Source organism: Sapajus apella, unplaced genomic scaffold (assembly GCF_009761245.1).
Source record: "Sapajus apella isolate SASKATOON/1434 unplaced genomic scaffold, GSC_monkey_1.0 scaffold65, whole genome shotgun sequence".
In the NCBI taxonomy this organism is placed as follows: Eukaryota; Metazoa; Chordata; class Mammalia; order Primates; family Cebidae; genus Sapajus; species Sapajus apella.
In genome coordinates, this window is record NW_022437005.1 from 11,919,392 (window position 1) to 11,939,023 (window position 19,632).

General features: G+C 53.4%; 1 protein-coding gene across 5 annotated transcripts in view; it reads right to left on the reverse strand.

The window, feature by feature from the left end:
• NINL (ninein like) overlaps window positions 1–19,632 on the reverse strand; it is a 152,331-nt gene that overhangs the window by 43,420 nt on the left and 89,279 nt on the right. For 4 of the 5 annotated variants that reach the window (XR_004259873.1, XM_032248194.1, XM_032248192.1 and 1 more), the window contains exons 4-10: window positions 19,447–19,619; window positions 17,327–17,393; window positions 11,996–12,186; window positions 10,756–10,908; window positions 7,824–7,994; window positions 5,126–5,262; window positions 3,664–3,804 (exon numbers count right to left, since the gene is read on the reverse strand). Coding sequence is in view for 4 of the 5 variants with exons in the window: in XM_032248194.1 (XP_032104085.1) it covers window positions 3,664–3,804; window positions 5,126–5,262; window positions 7,824–7,994; window positions 10,756–10,908; window positions 11,996–12,186; window positions 17,327–17,393; window positions 19,447–19,619 (1,033 nt within the window). In the remaining variant the exon portion in view is untranslated. The remainder of the gene's footprint in view (window positions 1–3,663; window positions 3,805–5,125; window positions 5,263–7,823; window positions 7,995–10,755; window positions 10,909–11,995; window positions 12,187–17,326; window positions 17,394–19,446; window positions 19,620–19,632) is intronic. The other variant, XM_032248195.1, reaches the window with a different exon arrangement.

Below are 19,632 nucleotides of genomic sequence, written 5' to 3' on the forward strand. Positions count from 1 at the left end.
ACATGAGGATCCCAACAGTCAGGATGAAAATGAGAGGCAGACGAACCAAGCTTACAACAGAGCCATCAGGAGAAGAGAGGGGGCGTCCAGGAAGAGGAAATGAGTTCATGGAGCTCCCAGAGGGTCTTCCTGACATAGTTTCAGCTCCTAAAAATTAGCAATCGTCTCCTCTGTGGAGACCCAAGCTGGCCTCATGTCGCCCCCAAAGGCAGTGAGCTATGAGAACATGTTAGGCAACAAAGCCAAGGCCATCTCTCCTGGGAGCCAGGGGGCATCTCCTGCTCCCTCCTCTAGGAATTCCCCAACCAGGTGGGAAGGATGATGCTCCAAGGCTGGCCCAGGATAGCTCAGCTGATGGAGACCACAGAGACCCTCCCTGCCCATGAGAGCAGGGGCACGGCTTCCTAATGAAATGCCTTCTGCGCTCAGGGCAGGGGATTTGGGCCCTGCAGCCTGGCCCAGCTCCCCCATGTAGAGGGCAAGGGCCCCAACCACTGCCTGCACCTGTCCCTGCACCTGGCTTCTTACCTTGGCAGACACCTCCTCACGTTTGGTAAAAGGAGACTTAACTTTTAGCTTCCCTGAAAATGACTACTGTCCTATAGGGGTGTCCCACCACCACAGCCACAGGAGCCAGCGGCACCAAGAGCATACATTTCACAGGGCCACAGGCTGCACAGGCCTTGTGCATGCACACAGCACCCCCACTGCACCCCATTGGCCCCAGGCACACAGCACCCCCACTGCACCCCATTGGCCCCAGGCACACAGCACCCCCACTGTACCCCACAGGTACCATGCATGCACACAGCACCCTCCACTGCACCTCTCTAGCCCCAGCATATTCACAGCACCCCCACTGCACCCCACAGGCCCCAAGCATGTTCAATGCATTCACATGGCACCACAAGGGCCCCACACACCCTCATAGCACCCACATAGCACCCCATGGGCCCCATGCATGCTCACAGCACCCCCACTACACCCCATAGGCCCCATGCATGCTCACAGCACCCCCACTACACCCCATAGGCCCCATGCACACACAGCACCCATCTTGTCCCATGCATGCTCACAGCACCCCCACTGCACCCCGTAGGCCTCATGCACACACACAGCACCCATCGTGTCCCATGCAGGCTCACAGCACCCCCACTGTACCCCATAGGCCCTATGCACACACACAGTACCCATCCTGTCCCATGCACACTCACAGCACCCCCACTGCACCCCATGCACACACACAGCACCCATTGTGTTCCATGCAGGCTCACAGCACCTCCCCTGCACCCCATAGGCCCTATGTGCACACACAGTACCCATCCTGTCCCATGCACGCTCACACACCGCCACTGCACCCCATGGGCCCCATGAACACACACAGCACCCATCGTGTCCCATGCATGCTCACAGCACCCCCCCCGGACCCCATGCACACACACTCCACCACCGCTGCACCCTATATATGCTCATATCACCCTCATTGCATCCCACGTGACCTCGCACCCCCACAGGCCCCATGCATTCTCACACATTCCCCACACCACACAGAGGTGCATGTGGATCCGGACCTGCTGTGTCCGGCCATCCCCAGCCAGCCCTGGAAGGAAAAGGGACTTGGGAGGTGCAGGTGGACAGAGGAAGGGGTGAGGCCCTGCCCTGTCCCAGCGCCCCCTGTGGACTGAACCATGTGGAGGTGGCGGCTGCAAGAGGGGCAGCAGGGATTCACTTCTGCCCAGCACAGATCCGTGGAAACCCCAAGGATGTGGATTATGGAGATGGGGGGCCACTGGTCTTAGACCTGACCCCGGACCGTGCCTGGCTCTGGGAGGCCTGAAGGAGAGTGGCCAGGCTCTGCCCTTGTGCTTCTCCCACCTGAGGCCCTTGCTCCCCAAAAAAGGTGGCCAGTGGCCTTCGGCTGTCCTAGAAACTGTGTAAGGCAGGAACGGGGAGGCCTGGGTGTCAGCTTCATACACCCACGCTCACTCCCGTGGGACCGGTTACTGAGCTGCTCCAGGACTCAGTTTCTCTGGCTGAACAATAGGGATAAATGGCCTATTTGGTCCCAGTGGCTGTTAAGGAAGGTGACCCCTGGTGCACAGAAGAGCTCCACACACCACAGCCATCTCCCCAGCCAAAATCGCTTCCCAAGAGGCCACGGACCCATCGGTAGCCCCTCAACCCCTGGTCCCCCAAGTGCATGACAAAGATGCCCAGGTCTTTTTTGGTGAAGGAAGAGTGGCTTCAGGCTTTAGCCCACGGTGCAGCTGGCACAATGCCAACAGGCAATGTGGCCAAGGGCTGGGCTCCCATCTGCGGGCCCACCCTGGGGACCATGCGGCACCCCAGGCAAGCCGCCCACATCCCTGGAGGGTGCAGTCCACAGAGGGGACACACCACGAAACTCCACTGCGCAAAGCTCTTCTCTGATCCACACTCAGCTGAGCCACCGCCACCAGGGCCATGGCAGCAAGTGCTGTCTGTGTTGTGCACTACAGAGGGTGGGCTGACCTGCAGACCAATAACCAAAGGCCGTGGGGACTACAGGGCCAGGACTGCAGCCTCAGGCAGGCCTCCCAAGCCACCAGCAGACCCACTGACAAGGAAGAATGGCAGGGAGGCCAGCCATGTCTTGCTGCCCCTGCCCAAGAGCTGTGACTTGGAGCCAGCCTGTCCTAAGCTACCCCTGGAGGACCCCCCAGGCATGTGCAAGCTTCAGTTGGACAGCAGCTGAGCCCTGGCAGAGATGTGCCCCACAGTGAGACGGAGAAGTCCCTCTCCCTGCCTGAGCCTGGGACACCCTCTTGGGCGTGATTTCCTCAGATGTTCTGTTCATGAACCAGTGTGGTGGTTGTGTCCTTAAAAACAAATCAGAAATCTAAGGCCAGGTGCAGTGGCTCACACCTGTAATCCCAGCACTTTGGGAGGCCAAGGCAGGCGGATCACTTGGGGTCAGGAGTTCAAGACCAGCCTGGTCAACATGGTGAAACTCCGTCTCTACTAAAAATATAAAAATTAGCCAGGCATGGTGGCGGACGCCTGTAATCCCAGCTACTCGGGAGGCTGAGGCAGGAGAATAGCTTGAAACTGGGAGGTGGAGGTTGCAGTGAGCCAAGACAGCACCATTGCATTACATCCAGGGCTTCAGACTCCATCTCAAAAAACAAAAACAAGCCAGAAATCCTTTTCTCTGGTCTGTCCAGCCACTGTTCCACACAACTGTCTCCACACTGGGGTCACTACAGCCGTGATACCTGGGTTTGGGTTCCTTCTCTGGGCTCCTTCTACCTGCTGGGCCAAAAGGAAGCCATAGCCAGCCCTCGCAACACAGCCACCTGACTCCTGCATCACAGGCACACAGCTGGGGGCAGAAGGGCTTGGCCTGCGTGAGAAAGACCCCAGCGAAGTGAGGGCAAGAGGCAGGACCTCCTTGGCCCTTAGGCACCCAGCCAGGGGCAGGCACTGCACCAATCCCAGAAAGAGCAGGACTCTACTTTCTCACGGTTGTGTCCCCTGGACTCCCCCTGGCTCAGGTAAAACAGGGGGGTGTCACTACTCAGCACACTCACAGCCCTGCCCCCCTGGCAGCCCTGTGTCCACCACCTGCCCTCAAAGGGCTTGTGGAGGCCAGATAAGAATCCACTACCTGGGCCCAGAACTCACTTGATTTTTTTCTCCGTGAGCTGTTCCAGGGCAGAGTGGCAGTCATCCATCTCTTTCACAAACTCCAGGTTCCTCTTCTCGGCCATCTCCAGGTCCTGCCTCGCCTTGTCGCGCTCCCCCACCAGCTGCTCCACCTGCCCCCTGTCATAGGAAGGAGACAGGGTCAAACGGGACCTGACCCACCATGCCAGGCAGCTCTGGACCCTGCATCTTCGTCAATGATAGAAACCGGCACACTAACTGTACAGCGGGCGCTGCTCCACCAGCTGGCTCCTAAGGCAGTTTCTACAATTGCTATGCCCATTTTACAGATGTGTACACTGAAAGGGGCCACATGACTTGGCAAGGAAGGTTTCTAACCCAGGACAACTGAGTCTGGAGCTCCACAGCATGCCACATCCCTTAAGCAGCCCCAGAGTGTGTAGGACTTGGTCTGTGAGCCCTCTCATCAACGGCTGGGCTTCGATCGCAAGTACCTAATCCAGTAACCAGCAGGTGGCGGGCAGGAGGCCAGCCACCTGTTAGCCCTGCACGGGTATCTCAGCACCCACATGAGCACATCTCGGCTCTGGCCACCCTGACCTGACTGAGGTTCTGTGTAAATCACTGGTGGCAGCTGCTATTCTGGTGACTATTTTCCCACAGAAGGGGCTTTTCTCCCTCCCTGTACCAAGGCCAAGGTAGGGACCTGGGGAAGCCTTTCTCTGGTTCTATCTGCAGAGCTGCCTGAGGCCAGAGGCTCCACTGTCAGCACCTGGACAGATGCAGTCTTCAGGCTCGAGATTTTGTTTTCTGCCAATCTTTTCTGCAGCTTCAGAACACTGACAAAACCACAAAAACAATCTTTTTGCAAATCTGCTTAGCAGACAGACTCAATGGTCCGCCAAACCAAACAGACCTGATTAAAGGGAATGGGTTCTCCGCCCAATGTCACGGGGCACTTTGTGACATTTGAAAAGCTCCTCTTCTTCTTCCTGCTGACGGCCTAGCCTGGAAGCCCCCTGGCGCGGGAGGCAGCTGCAGGGCCCCACCTGGTGCTGGCAAGTACCTGCACCAGCAGGATGAGAGGGGGCTCAGGTCAGTCCCTTAGAAACCTCGATAAAGAGGGTTCAGCAGGGACCCCCGACATATAGATCCCAAGCACCTCACCAAGGGGGAGGAAAGTCAGTGAGCCTTAAATTGTATGGATGCAGACACCCCAGGTGCTCAGGCCCCACCCAGTCCAGACACACAGATGAGTGGCCGCCACTTGCCTGGTCCATGATCTGGTTTGGCTCTGTTCTTGTCCCTCTGTGAGCACGGGACCAGAGAGCACGGGACAGGCAGTATGCAGAGCCCTGCCCCAGGACTGGCTATGTGGCATGGACGAGGGCTGACTGGTGTCTTGTGTGTCTCAGACCCCCCTCCAGGCCCGCCTGGCCAGCCACACTGCCACGCTCCCCAGTCCCCTGTGGCCTCTTACTGCTGGTAGCTCAGCTCCTGGCGGTAGCAGGCCAGGGCTGCCTGCTGGACGGCACTGTCCACTGTCATGAGCTCGTTGTCAAGGGCCCAGGTCAGCTCCAGAAGGTTCACCTTCTCATCCACGCTGAAGTCCAGGCTCTGGAAGTAGCAAGCCTGGTAAGCAGGAGAAGCTGAGGGACTTCTCCAAGGATACACTTTCCTGCTCCCTCCCTGGCCCAGGGCCTAGACCAGGACGGCTGTCCCAGGCAACATCTGTCCCTCTTGTGTGACAAGGTCTCTGTGTCTTGAGATTCCTCTTCCATCCCAGGCAACTCTGGGGGGCTGTCAATGCCCTGGTCCTCCTGCCTCTGCCTCAGGAGTGTGTAGGCCCAGGCTACACAGAGCTCCTCTCCCTGGACAAAGTGTCAGTCGCTGCAGGCACTTCATGGGGACTGCTGTGGAGGCTGGGGCACAAGGCCCTCCTCCCTCTGAACTCATCTGTTTTAAGAATGTGAGCCTTGGGAGCCCCCGCAATGAGGCCTGACCCACAGCTCATGCCACCAGGAAGAGCATGCAGAGATAGAAAGGGTCCCCACAGCAGTCCTCAGGCTTAGAGCCAAACAGCTTTCCAGAGCTGGGCATTTCTCCCCTCAGAACTGTGATGAATACACCTCATAAATTCAAAACAGCTGACATTTTACTGAAACAACAAAAACAGAACCACCCACATCCTAAGCCCCTCAGCTCAGAGGAGCGACAGCTAATGTTCTATCGCATTTATTTTTTCTGCCTGAGTATTCCTGGCTCCTGCTTCCCACCTGTGGCTACAAACGCCCTACTCAGGCCAGCAGCAGGCACCATGGCAGAATGGCTGAAGCAGGTGCCAGGATGTGCCTGGCCCAGAGTCTCCTGTAAAACGGAGACTAACCTTCCATGCTGCCTACTCCCCAGCAGCTCCTGAGGAGCAATGGCATCTTGGGAGAGGCTGGGGAGCCAGCTGGAAAGCTGTCCCTACACAAGCAAACGCTCCCTGCCATGCCACTAGACAGCACAGAGGGACAGAACCGCCACAGCAGCCTGAGGCTGGAAATGTTGACTGTGTTGCAAGGCAGATTTTGGCAACCATCTGTGATGGAGCGAGGGAGAAGCCGCCCAGGGTGTCTTCGCAGAGCAGCACCAGCAGCTCTAGCACAAATGGGAAAGCGAGTAAGTTCTGAAAGGGCAGAGGCAAGACGCACTCATCAGAGCCGGGGCACCTCCAGAGCCATGGAGTCGGGTGTTGGGCCTCTTGGAACCACGAGGTATATGCTCTCTGCCCTTCCTACGAGCGATTTTTGGTGATCCTGCCTCTGCCTCTGGCTTTCAGGACAACCGCAAGGCCAGCTGTGGAGGTCTGGCTTTGCCATCTGCGGGGACTCGGTAATGGCTGAGGTTAGGCCCATGAGGGACTTGGTCCGTGGAGTTGGGTGGATAGTTTCCAGGGCTGTCTGAGCTCCTTCCTGTATTGTCTGTGCTAATAGGAGATTTTCTGAAGGAATATAACAAGGCCTCTGTGAGTTACAGGGTGTAACTTCAGGAGTCCAGCCTCAGAGAAATGCTGGCACAGCAGCACGAGAACATCAATGCCCTATAAACGCTCAGATTTATCATAGGAAAAGTGAAGGGTCACACAAATTAGCAAGATACATGGTATAATACTAATTTTGCTAAAAAAATTTTTTTTACCCAGAATGTATATGAATCTCTCATGTGCCAGGGAAAAGCTCTGCAAGACACCCACTACAGGGAATAGGGGAAGCCAGGCAGGTAAGCTTGCTTTCTTATTTAATAGGTTTTTGTACAGTTGACATTCTTTTTAACAATGGAAAGTGAAATTTGGAAATGAAAATATAACTCTAGTTCACCACACCTCGTGAGGCTGTCTTCCCTCACCGCACCCCGTGAGGCTGTCTTCCCTCACCGCACCCCGTGAGGCTGTCTTCCCTCACCGCACCCCGTGAGGCTGTCTTCCCTCACCGCACCCCGTGAGGCTGTCTTCCCTCACCCACGCTGAGCCACTGCACACCTCTGCCCCTGCAGTTATTGTCAAATTGTCCCCAAGGCAGAGCTCCTTCCAAATCCCCAGGGCTAGCCCGAGTCCCTCTGGGAAGCCTAAGCCCATGAGGAGCTGTGGCCAATGCAAGGACCACGTCTTCGCTCCCAGGCAGCCCCAGAAGAACACGGAGGAAGGGATGCACCTCCTGACACCCGGCCCATGGCGGGAAGTGTCTGGGGTGAGTTGGTGCCATAGAGAACAGCTCAATGAGCCAGGCAGGGGCTCTGGGGAGAGTTTGCGCTCACTCTGAGCTCATCAGTAATTGCTGTGACAGTGTTGCCCAACAGACAGTGTCATCACAACCAAGGAGTGTCCTTCCATTCATCTAACCTCCTTGGCCCAACACTCAGGGGAAATGTCTAAGCCACTAAAGTCTACCTTCAAATGGATTTTCTTCACACTAGCTTTGGATTTTATTTCTTATCCTTTTAAATTAAAATGTTCTATATGTTAGTAGCAAAAATTGAAAAAGAAATGTCTCTACCTGGACTTCCCTGCATGGGATTCTCTGCACAGAGCACACACCCCTGCTGGGTCCCTGGCTTGGGGTGCTCCATCCATCATCCTCTGTAGCAGATGGTTCCCCAGGTCCCCTGCCCAGCTCAGGCATCACCCAGTTCCAAACCTGCAAGATCTCCCTGCCATTCTGAATCCCTTCCTGGGTCCACAAGGCCAGGACCTGCTCAGGAAAAGCGAAGCCGGAGCCATCATCAATGCTGGAGAAGAGGCGCAGGCTGGAGCACAGGGAGACGAGGGATGAGGTCGTGGTGGTGTGGCAGCCGGTCTCCTCTGGTACCTGCATGTCAGGAAGACTCCCATAGTGCCCAGCATCCAAAGCCTCGCACCTGTGCACTGTTGATGTGCTCTCTGCCCTCACCAGCCTGTGCTCAGGGGACCTCACAGGAACAGCTCATGAGATCATCCTCAGCTCCCAGAGGGTCAGAGGTGCAGCACCATCACATGACCTGTCCAAGGTCACATGACTCTACAGGTGACAAAGCTGCGATGTGCAACCAAGGCCCCTGACACCCAGGACTCTGAGGCCTTGCACCCACATGGCCCAACAGGCCAGCCCCGGTCATACCCATCATCACTTGGAGAAGGACGACAAAGTGGTTTTAACGTTCCACTCTTAAATTCACAGAGGTGGGCGCCTGGCCGCACAGAGGCAGGGGTCCACAGAGTCCATGCACCAGGTAAGTCTCAGCTGTGAAAAGCAGAAGTGCGCTGGTCCAGGCAAGGCGCACACACCCCCAGCCCCTCAGAATGCAGCATGAGTGACTCATGGCCAAGCAGACTTGGGGGTCAACAATGAAGGCAAGCCAGCTCAGGAGGCATTTCCCCGACCCACACTGAGCATGACCTGTGGGACCTCATGTTGGTCTTCTGGCCTTACACGGCCGCCCGACCCCTTTCCACAGTGCTGGCTCCTGAGTTTCTTCTTTGTTGTTCTCACTGATGTTGGCCTCACTGCAGCCTTGACCTCCTGGGTCCAAGCAATCCTCCTACTCAGCCTCCCAAGTAACTGGGACCACAGGCATGTGCCACCACACCACCATTTTTAAATCTTTTGTAGAGATGGGGTCTATGTTGCCTTACCTTTTCTCAAACTCCTGGGCTCAAGTGATCTGCCTGCCTTGGTCTCCCAGACTGCTGGGACTATAGGCATGAGCCACTGTGCCCAGTCCTCATTGATTTTTTCCCCCAGATTACTAAATTATTTAGGTTTTCTTTTTAACTTAATTTATTGGAGATGGAGTCTCACTCTGTTGTCCACACTGGAGTGCAGTGGCACGATCTTGGTTCACTGCACCCTCCACCTCCTAGGTTCTAGCGATTCTCTTGCCTTAGCCTCCTGAGTAGCTGGGATTACAGATGTGTGCCACCACACCCGGGTAATTTTTGTATTTTTACTAGAGAGAGGGTTTTGCCATGCTAGCCAAGCTGGTCTCAGACTCCTAACTTCAAATGATCCACCTGCCTTGGCCTCCCAAAGTGCTGGATTACAGGTGTGAGCCACCACAGCCAGCCCTCATTGACTTTAGAGTCGGAAACCTAGATTCTCAGGTGTACCTACCCTCGGTACAGAACAGTGCTACTGGTCCTACAACACCACTCATGAAATTCAGACCAATTGTAGCAGCAAAGCGGCATCCAACCCCCAAGCAGCCATGCCCCGGTCTCCTCAAACTGCAGAAACCTGGTATTTGTGCAAGAGATAGAGCACGGGTTAAGGAACACTTTCAGGACTAATGCTAGACAGATTCGATGGATCCTTCAGCGACTGATACAGTTTAGATCTGTGTTCTCACTTAAATCTCATATTAAAATGCAATCCCTGATGTTGGAGGTGGGGCCTGGTGGGAGGTGACTGGATATTGGGGGTGGATGTTTTGCCACTATCCCTCTTGGTACTGTCCTCATGATAGTGAGTTCTCATGAGACCCGGTTGTTTGGAAGTGTGTGGCACCTCACCCCTTGCTGTCTTGCTCCTGCTCTGGCCCTGTTACCTGTCTGCACCCCTTCACCTTCTGCCACAATTGTAAGCTTCCTGAGGCCTCCCCAGAAGCAGCTGAACAGACACTGGCCCCATGCTTCCTGCAGAAGGATAAGCTAATTAAACCTCTTTTCTTTATGAATTGCCCAGTCTCAAGTATTCCTTTAGCAATGTGAGAATGGACTAACAGAGAAACACTGCCCTCACCAGTCCACGATGGGGAGGATGGGAGGGAGTTTTCTTGCTGGGGCGTATCACACAACACGGCAGTGGAGCTGCCATCTTTCTCACCTGAGCACTGCCTTCTGTAGCCCCGGGAGGAGATCACCTGAGCAGCACGTTCCTCATCTGAGCACTGCCTCCTGTAACTCCAGGAGGTGGGCACCTGAGCAGCCATGTTCTTCACCTAAACATTGCCTTCTGTAACCTCAGGAGGTGGGCACCTGAGCAGCCATATTCCTTACCTGAGCACTGTCTCCTGTAACCCCAGGAGGTGGGCACCTGAGCAGCCATATTCCTTACCTGAGCACTGCCTCCTGTAACCCCAGGAGGTGGGCACCTGAGCAGCCATATTCCTTACCTGAGCACTGCCTCCTGTAACCCCAGGAGGTGGGCACCTGAGCAGCCATATTCCTTACCTGAGCGTTGCCTCCTGTAATCCCAGGAGGTGGGCACCTGAGCAGCCATGTTCCTCACCTAAACATTGTCTTCTGTAGTCCCAGAAGGTGGGCACCCTAACCACCCCCATCACACGTGAGCCTGAGGCTCAGAGAAGGTAACTCCCCTAGGGACACATGGCCAGGGAGCCTCAGGCTTGGAGAAGGTAACTCCCCTAGTGACACAGAGCCAGGAAAAAGCAACATTGGACCCACCCCAAATCTACGTGGTTCCAGAATCTATGTTGCGTAGCCTCTCACATGCATGTGTGTGTGCACGGCCCTGTCCAGTTCCTGGACAGCTCACTGTGTGGTGACACAGGCAGGGAGGTCGTCAGCAGTTTTAGTTACCAGAGAGTGACAGCAGTGATTGCTGGGTTCAGGATTTAACTGTTGCATTTTACCTGGTAATGAGACCAAGGCCTGCTTGGTTTAACCTGAGTGCAAGACTCCAGAAGTAGCGCGGGCTCATGGCTGAAGAGGCCAAGCTGGAACTCCTCAAGACTCACTCTGCCATCTCCATCTTGATCTAGTTTGTTAAACAGGTCTTCAAGTTCCTAAACAAAAGCCATCATACCTCAGGCCCAAACACAAGAGCTCCGACCAGCCGCCCTCACCGGGGCCTCCCTCCCCTCCACCTCCTTGTGGTTCCAAGTACCCGACAAGGGCCGTTTTGGTCTTCTTCAGACTTAAAAGCTGTGTAGACCACAAGGTCTGTGTTTTCCCAAGGTGCCCCCTCCCTATATCTTGTGAAACCCACAGTCCTTGTTGGTTTCCATCCCACTGTGAGTGGGCGTCACCTGAACTTCCCAGTTCTACAAATCCTTATTCAGTATCTGCCAGGGCTGGAGCCTGGGGGATGCTGAGCAAGGCCAGCCCCTGCAGAGTGAGGTCCAGCAAGGACACCGGGCTGAGAAGAACTCCAGCAAGGTGGGCCGGCCTCCCACCCAGGAGGAGGGAACACAGCCACTGGGGAGTGCGGGCAGGCTCATGGGCCTCCTGTCAGCTGCGCCGTGGAACCCGGCCACACAGAGAAGGGGGAAAGGCATCCAGGCAGAGGAAGGATGTGAGTGAAGGAACAAGAAGTACCTGGCACACCTGAGCATGGCAGGGAGTCGGTTAGGCTGGGGAACTCCATCAGAGATGGTCTTTCAAAGGTGTCTGGGAGGCCGGGCGCGGTGGCTCAAGCCTGTAATCCCAGCACTTTGGGAGGCCGAGGCGGGTGGATCACGAGGTCAAGAGATCGAGACCATCCTGGTCAATATGGTGAAACCCCGTCTCTACTAAAAATACAAAAAAATTAGCTGGGCATGGTGGCGCGTGCCTGTAATCCCAGCTACTCAGGAGGCTGAGGCAGGAGAATTGCCTGAACCCAGGAGGCGGAGGTTGCGGTGAGCCGAGATTGCGCCATTGCACTCCAGCCTGGGTAACAAGAGCGAAACTCCGTCTCAAAAAAAAAAAAAAAAAAAAAAAAATAGCGTCTGGAGTTTTTTGCTTTGACAGAAATGCCAGTTGCCACCAAAAAATTTTAGATTAGAAAGTGATGCACCTAAATGAGTGGCTGCAGGGTAGAGGGGTTTCCAGACCCAATACTAATGACCAGGGCAAGGAAAACATGGCTGGGTGGCCTGCTGTGCCCCTCACCTCTTTCTTGAGTCCCCGAAGCCCGACACTCTGGCAGACCACAGCCAGCTCCTGCTCGCTCAGGTGCCCGCTGCTGCCCACCCCCAGCTCTTCCCACATGCCGCGGATCTGGCCTTCTGGGGTGTCAAAGGAGGGGCTGCAGGACTTCTGGGGGCTCCCAAAGTCCTCGGAATCCCAGGTCTGCAGCTGCCCTGAAGTAAAGGAGAAGTCACAGTTAGATCCTGACACACACGCAATGGAGCACGAATCAGCCTTAGAAAGAAGGACATTCTGCCCTTTGCGACAGCATGGATGAATATGGAGAACATTACACTATGTAAAATTAGCAGACACAGAAAAACAAACACCACGAGCTCTCTCTCATGTGTGGGATCTAAGAAAAGGAGAACTCGCAGAAGCAGGGCGTAGAAGGGTGGTGACAGGGCTGCTGGGTGGTGGGTGAGATGCTGGTGAGGGGGTCACTTTCAGTTGCAAGATGAGTAAGTTCTGGAGCTGTAATGTACAGCATGGTGACTAACAGCTAGTAAGGTCAAATTGCTTCCTTGAAGTTTGCTGAGAGTCTATCTCAAGTGTCTCAGCACACACACATAACTAGGTGAGACGGACGTGCTAACTGGCTGGATTGTGGTCATTATTTCACAATGTACATGTCTCAGATCATCACACTGTACAACTTAAATACATACAATTTTTATTTGTCAATCACACCTCAATAAGGCTGGGAGAAAAACCAGCAACAGTTAAGTTTTGTGCTCTAGGCTGAAGCATTTGGGGGAAGCACAGCAACGCTGGTCAGTGACTCTGAAATCAGACGGACCAATGGACAGTGGGATGGGTGGACAGACACATGGGAGCTGCAAAGCACCAAACGTGGAATTAGGTGGTTGGCACATGGGTGTTCATGCTACAGTTCTTTGCATTTCACTCTGTTAACAAACTTTCAAAATAAATGTTGGGGGAAAATATCTGCCTCTAATGGGAAAATTCTTGCTGAAGACAACCTCCTAAGGTCAGCCATGCAAGCACTTAAAAGAGGCAGAGGGGTCTATTATTTGTGTTTAAAATAAAAAAAACCCAGTCTTTTAATAACTTAGTTTTTAGAAACTTTTCTAACTTACACAGAGCAAAGAGTCAAGTGAAGCCCAGAGCACCGGCTGCTCAGGCTCCACTAGGACAACACCCTATCACAATGGCTTCTTCTCTACCTGCTCTGCTTATGGCTAAAGTGTTTAGAAGTACAGATGCTCCTCAACTTATGATGGAGCTACAGCCCGACAACCCCATAGTAAGCTGAACACATTAGCTGACAGTGGGGCAAAATCCTCTAACACAAAGCCTATTTATACTAAAGTGTTCAATGTCTCATGTAATTTACTGGGCACTGTACTGAAAGTGAAGATCAGAATGGTCGCATGGGTGCTGAAGGATGGCTTTTACTGAATGCACATCGACCTCGCACCATCGCAAAGTTGAAAAATCGTTCAGCTGAAACATCATGAGTTGGGGCCCATCTGAGGTATCTGCAATCACAGACCTCATGTTACTTCTCCCCCTACATATTTAATTCATATCTCTAGAAAAAAATACATAGATTCTTACATCACCATAATGTCACTAGGACACCTAAGAAAATCAACAGGATTTTCCCAAGTGTCTCAAAAATATCTTGTTACAGTTGATGTGTTTGAACCAGCATCCAAACTCCTCAGGGTGTCCCTGGCTATTATTCCTCTCAAATCTTTCAGCCACAAGCACCTCTTCCAACTCCCCACAGCTCATGCCTTTTTAAAGAAATAAGACCCACTGTTTTGTGGAATGTTCCACATCTGGATCTATCTGCTTGCTTCCTTGTGGTCTGGTCTAATGGGATCCTCCATCCTTAACATTTCCTGAAAACCTGAGTTAGCATCAAAGCCTAATTTGGCTGCAGGCTCAACTCTTTTTTTTTTTTTTGCCATAAATACTTTGCAGCTGTCGCTGTGTCCTCCACGCATCTCACTCAGGAGGCACTGGTGTCTTTAGGACTCATCAGTGGGCTCAGGTGCTGGATGGCCACTTTTGCTAACCTTAGCCTTCAGCCGCTTGTCTTCCTGATGTGTCTGAAGGTGTGGAAACAGCTTGGGAATGCAGGCAGACACTGGGTGTCCAGGAGAAAGTGTCTATGGTGAGCTATATGTCCACCCAGACGTGTTCCTATGGTGAGCTATGTGTCCAGCTATGTTCCTCCAGGCCTTGCCCACACCGCCCAGCCCAGAGCAGAGAGATGGCTGCTTCCACCCAGTTCTGCTTCAGCGGTCTGGATCCTTCAGGTAGATGAGCCATGTGGGTACGAATTACTGATTACCCTGCTGGTAACGTGAAAGCCACCAACCCCCAAAGGAAGCCAGACTGTGTGCTCACAAATGACACTGTGAGTTGGGTTGAGGAAAACAAGAGGAAAGGGACAGGCAAGGAAAGGCCACCTCCAAGGTCCCTTCCAGGCTAAGATACCTGAAATCTCCTAGGAAAAATGTGAACGCAATCCTCATACTGGGGGTTATTTCTCAGGCTGGCAGAAGGGGTCGGGCAAGTCCCCTAAGCCTGACATGAGTGTGTGTGCGCTACTGTCTGTCGGCTCTGACCCCGTGCAAAGGTTTCCGTAAACTGCTGGGAGGAACCCCAACCTGGTCTCCAGGCAGAGAGCACTGAAAAGGTGAAGAACAGCCTCCTCCTGTGAGCCCTTCCCTTCACTGCCCTAGATCTAGACATCAAGTTCAAGGATGTAAAACACAGCGGCTTGGCTGACTTTTCTCAGCACACAGGAGTCTGCCTGCTTTGTCCAGCACCACAGCCAGAAGATCAGGCCCCCTGACATTTACTGAGACAAACGTTGAACAAAAAATGGCCCTGACATTCAAAGACTGTGGTCCACAGGGTGCTAACTGTTTACTTCGGCAGAAATCCCAGGGCAGTGCCCTCTATCCAAACCATGTTTCTGCAGTCAGCCCATGTGATCGCCTGTGTGGGGAGGTCTCATTATGGCATCCATTGACTCACAGGGAAAAGCCTGAAAAGACAGTGAAACTGCTCACAGGACCAAGGAACACAGACCAGTGCTATTCCCTGCCCTGCATGGTCAGTGGCCTGCCTGGCCTGCAGCCCAGCCCAGGACAAGGGAATGGTGGGGCACCCTGTCTGTGGTTGGGGTTCCCTGGTACCCCCACAGCACTGACTGGGAGCCACTGACCCTACCCATGCCTCATGAGTGCGATCCAGTGCAGCCTGCAGCCTGCAGCCATCCTGGAGCAGCCTCATGCCTCCTGCCTCCTGCAAGGGGACATCCAACGCTGCCACCCTGGTCCTTCTGCAACAGGGGGAGCCAGGGGTTGCTGGTCTGAAGAGGGCTCTCAGTATTCAGTCTGGCTCCAGCCTCTCCTCCCAGTTACCCGCAGCTCTGCACTCCAAAGCACTAACTCTTCTCATCACTGCCTTCTCAAAGGCCACAGCAGCCTCCTGCACTCTCCTATACCTGCACCTCACATGCCTGGCTGCTAAAGACCCTGCAGTTTGCTCCCTACACGTTCATATAATGCCTCCGGCCTTCCTGTTTCCTATAGCACATGACACCCCCACCCCCCGGTTCTAACTTCTCCCCTCTTTGCCTTCCCTCCTCCTTTCAGCCTGTCCATGTGAGGAAGTTTGGAAAAATGGCTTCAAACTTGACACTCTTCCCTTCAGTTCTGTGTCCCTTCTCCTTGAATCTGGTAGCCTTGTGACAGCTCTGATCAATAGAACGTGGTAGAAGGGATGCTCTGTGACTTTCAGGCTGACCTGAACTCAATGAGGAAATCTCAGCCCTGTTTTTGGGACCATGTGTCCTCAGGGCCCCAAGCCACTAGGTGAGACAGTTGACTACCCTGAGCCCCCATGCTATAAGGAAGCTCGGCCATGCCAAGGCCTGCTGCAACTCCTCTGAGGCTGTCCTCAGGCTGAGCTCCTCCGCCCAGACGCATAAGTGACGCTTCATGTGATTTCAGACCCAGGCTTCAAGTGTCCCAACAGAGGCCCCGTCTGTGATGGAGTCTATCCTAAGTCTCTCACCTTCTCCAATCCTTTTTTGAGCACCGCAGCCCTGCTCCTCAGAGAAGCTCTGCAGCAGCTATGTAAAAACTTGTGCTGTGTTCATAAGGGCCTGGTGTGAACCTCAGTTCTTGTTCCCAAGCTCAGCAAGACCTCGCCCCTGAGCCCCAAGCTGCTTTGAGGAAGGATGCTCAGATTATGCCTCGCCTGCTGCAAGGGTTAGCCAGGCCCCCAGCGTCACACCTGGTAGCTCCTCAGAGCCCGGCGTCTGGTTGCCATGCTGATCCTCTCATGCCCACCTCCCTGTGGCGCTCCTTTCCGCACTCTCGCAGGCATCATGTAAGTCAGAAGTTACTTTTACGGAGTCTTCTGTTTTGCATTGTTTGCATAGGTATTGGTCTTTTCTACCCAAAACATTCTAGGATTCATAATTAATGTTTCTGTTTGCTTTTAAATGTCAAGGAAGTATTACAGGCAAAGACAAGATAATTAAAATGAAAAAGAAGTCCTTCTCTCCCAAAGCCTTTATTCCTCTCCCTAGAAGAATCCCCTGGGAAGTTTACTGCCTAGCTTTCTGCCCCTATGATACATGTAATGCATGTCACTCCAGAAAGGTGGTGAGGGAGCTGAAGTCTTTATCATGCCCTTGTATGTAACTTCACAGGACCCAGATCTTGCAGAGGGCACCACAACGGCACAGAGTCAGCCCTCCTTGGGCGCTGCACAGCGCTATGAGGCTGCGTGCTGTGATTTGCTTGTGACCAGCTGCTCGCCAAGGCTCTGAGCTCCAGGACCAGATCTTATACTCCATCTGCAGAACAGATGAGACCCTGGTGGGTGCTGAGGCTGCCCCTGCACAGCAGGGGAGAGGCTGCATCCAGCCTACCATGCCAGGAAGGAGGTGCAAGGGCAGCTTAAGTGACGGGGCCAAGCAAGGTCCTCCTGCCTGAAACCACAGGGCCACACCTGCCAGCTGGCATCACATCGGTACTTGCAGATCATGAAGTGTGATTAACCACCTGCTCCCTCGGCCACAGGCCTCTGCCCTGGGGTCTTACCTTGCGAGGATGAAGATCGAGTGACAGCCTCACTGCTATGATGATGACATTCTGATCACTTCTGGAGAAGGAGGAATCCAGTGGGACACCACCCACCCCGCATATTGCCCAAGAAATTACATTTGTTGCTGTGCAATGCCCAGTGGCCTGGCTCTTCAGCTTTCAAAGCTCTGGGCAAAGGCAGAGAGCACCAAACGCGAGCCTGCGGCTTTACCTTGTGCTTCAAATAATTCATTCTGAGCTTCTTTAGCGCTCTCGGCCTCTTCATCTGACTTGAGACTCTGTAGAAAGATGCAGAGAGAAGGCTGTGAGTTCTAGCGGGTGCTGCTGGGGACAGAGCAGTAGGAAAAAACAGAGCAGGATATTTGGCGAAGTGGGGGACGGCTGAGGATGGAATCAACCCATCAGAGTTTTGAAAAGCCCACCCCTGCCTTGGGGCTGCCCTGCATGCCAGCTGGAAGCCCTAGGTGAGCCCTGTGTGGGGTGGGCCCTGCCAAGCAGCAGTGAGGGGCTGGGCTGGAGAGAGAGGGGACACACCTTAGTTCCACACACTTGGGGCGTCTCAACATAAACCCAGTTATCAGCAGTTGACACTGAAAATACAATCAAACACTTGTGTCCTAGCAGCAGAGAAGCTCGCCCCCTCCACATGGTGATAGCTTCAGAGGCAGCACTTGAGAGAAGACCGCCCTGCAGCCAATCGTTCAGTCTCAGAACACACTCTCCATACAAGACTTGAAACACGACCGCCTCTCTGCACCCCTCCCTCGTCATCCACATCAGTTTAGCAAACAGTTGCAAGGTGAGAGCAGGTTTCTGTGTCCCTCCAAGGGCTCTGGGATAGCACAGCACCTAGTAATCACCTCACACCCCAGCAGCCTTTGCAAACCTGCACCCAAGACAGGAGTGGGGGCCATCAAGAAACGCATGACTTAGTAAAAACCTCGTGCTGCAGTGACTACATCAGCCAACTGGAATCAAAAGTCTGCTTTTGTCCAGGTGTTGTGTATCCCCACAACTGACTGTGGAATGGACGCCGGTGACCAAGATTCCATATGCTTCAAAGCTGGCACTGGCTCTGATGGGGGAGAATCTGCAAGCTGGTGATAAATATTCAACCCCATTTTCTAATGCATTCAACTCCACTGACAACCCTAAAGGCAGCTTTCCCCATGTTCAGGTTTTGTGAATCAAAGATGATTTAAGAAGCAGAATGGCACCAGCAACGATGCACCACAAGGAGTAGATTCATTATCACTCCATCCCTGAGGTCCAAATTTTTTAGAAAAAGAACAAAAAAGGAGTTGGGTGCGGTGGCTCACGCCTATAATTCTATCACTTTGGGAGGATGAGGCAGACAGATCATAAGGTCAGGAGATTGAGACCAGCCTGCCCAACAGAGAGAGATTCTGTCTCAAAACAACAATAACAAAAAAGAACAAAAAAGGAATGTTCTGGATTTATAGGCATTGCCTAGGTGTCACATGCCCCTGAGAAAAGAGACTCTAAGATTTAAATATATTTTGGTTGTTTTTCCTCTTTGCCTCCACAAATGTTGAAAACAAATGGTAAACAAGTTCACCTGGAGCCCCTGAGCTGTCTAAGAAAGATGTGCTCCTGATCAAGCCCCACCTGGCAGAAGCTGACAGCACAGAGCACAGGAACCAGGAACCTTCTGGAATCCTTGAAAATGGTTTGACCTAGTTCATGATTAACTCACAAGCTGTGGACCTGCCCCATGGACATACTTCTTAACATGAAGCCCCACGAGACTCTGGCAGCCATCTCCTGGGTAACCCTTGTATCCTAGGCACTTGCAGCAAATGACTCAGGGAGCCTGGGGGACAGAGTGGCAACTCCCAAGGCCCCAGGATGCACTGGCTCATACAGGTCAGTTCTAAGTGTGGGGCCTCAATATATCTAAGTGTTTAAGATGGGTGGGACTGCGGTCTGACACACCCACACTCCTGACCTCAAGGCTGTTTCAAAAAGGCATCTTCCCTTTTCTACTCTTAGCGCATTGACCCTTCACTCCTATGAAGCCATAAACATTGCTAGTGGTGATATCAGGGGAAAAGAGAAACAAAGGATTTATGCACAAATTCTCTATTGCACCAACCCAGAAGGAGAGAATCCTGTTGTCCTAAAGACAACCAGACCCAATTTAAATGAAATGGCATTCCCCAAAGTGACCAAGCTTCTGGTGATTCAGGGTGCCTGGGAGTGCCGCTGCCCTCCCCATATCTCATGATCATGTGCTATGAACAAGGATGAAGGGAAGCATTTGTTCTTCCCAACACTTGGCAGCTGGGGTGGGAGAGGGGCCTGACCCACCTCCACACTTTCCAGAGACGCTGAGCGCTGGAGCGGACTTTTCAGGCTGGCCTGGGTTTGCTGCTCGGGCATGTGTCTGGCTTCTGTGGCAGCGTCACACAGCTCGGGCCGGCTTCGACGGCCGTACCACTTAGAGCCACTCACATACTTCGGTGGGATGGCACAGGAGGCAGCTGGATAAAAACA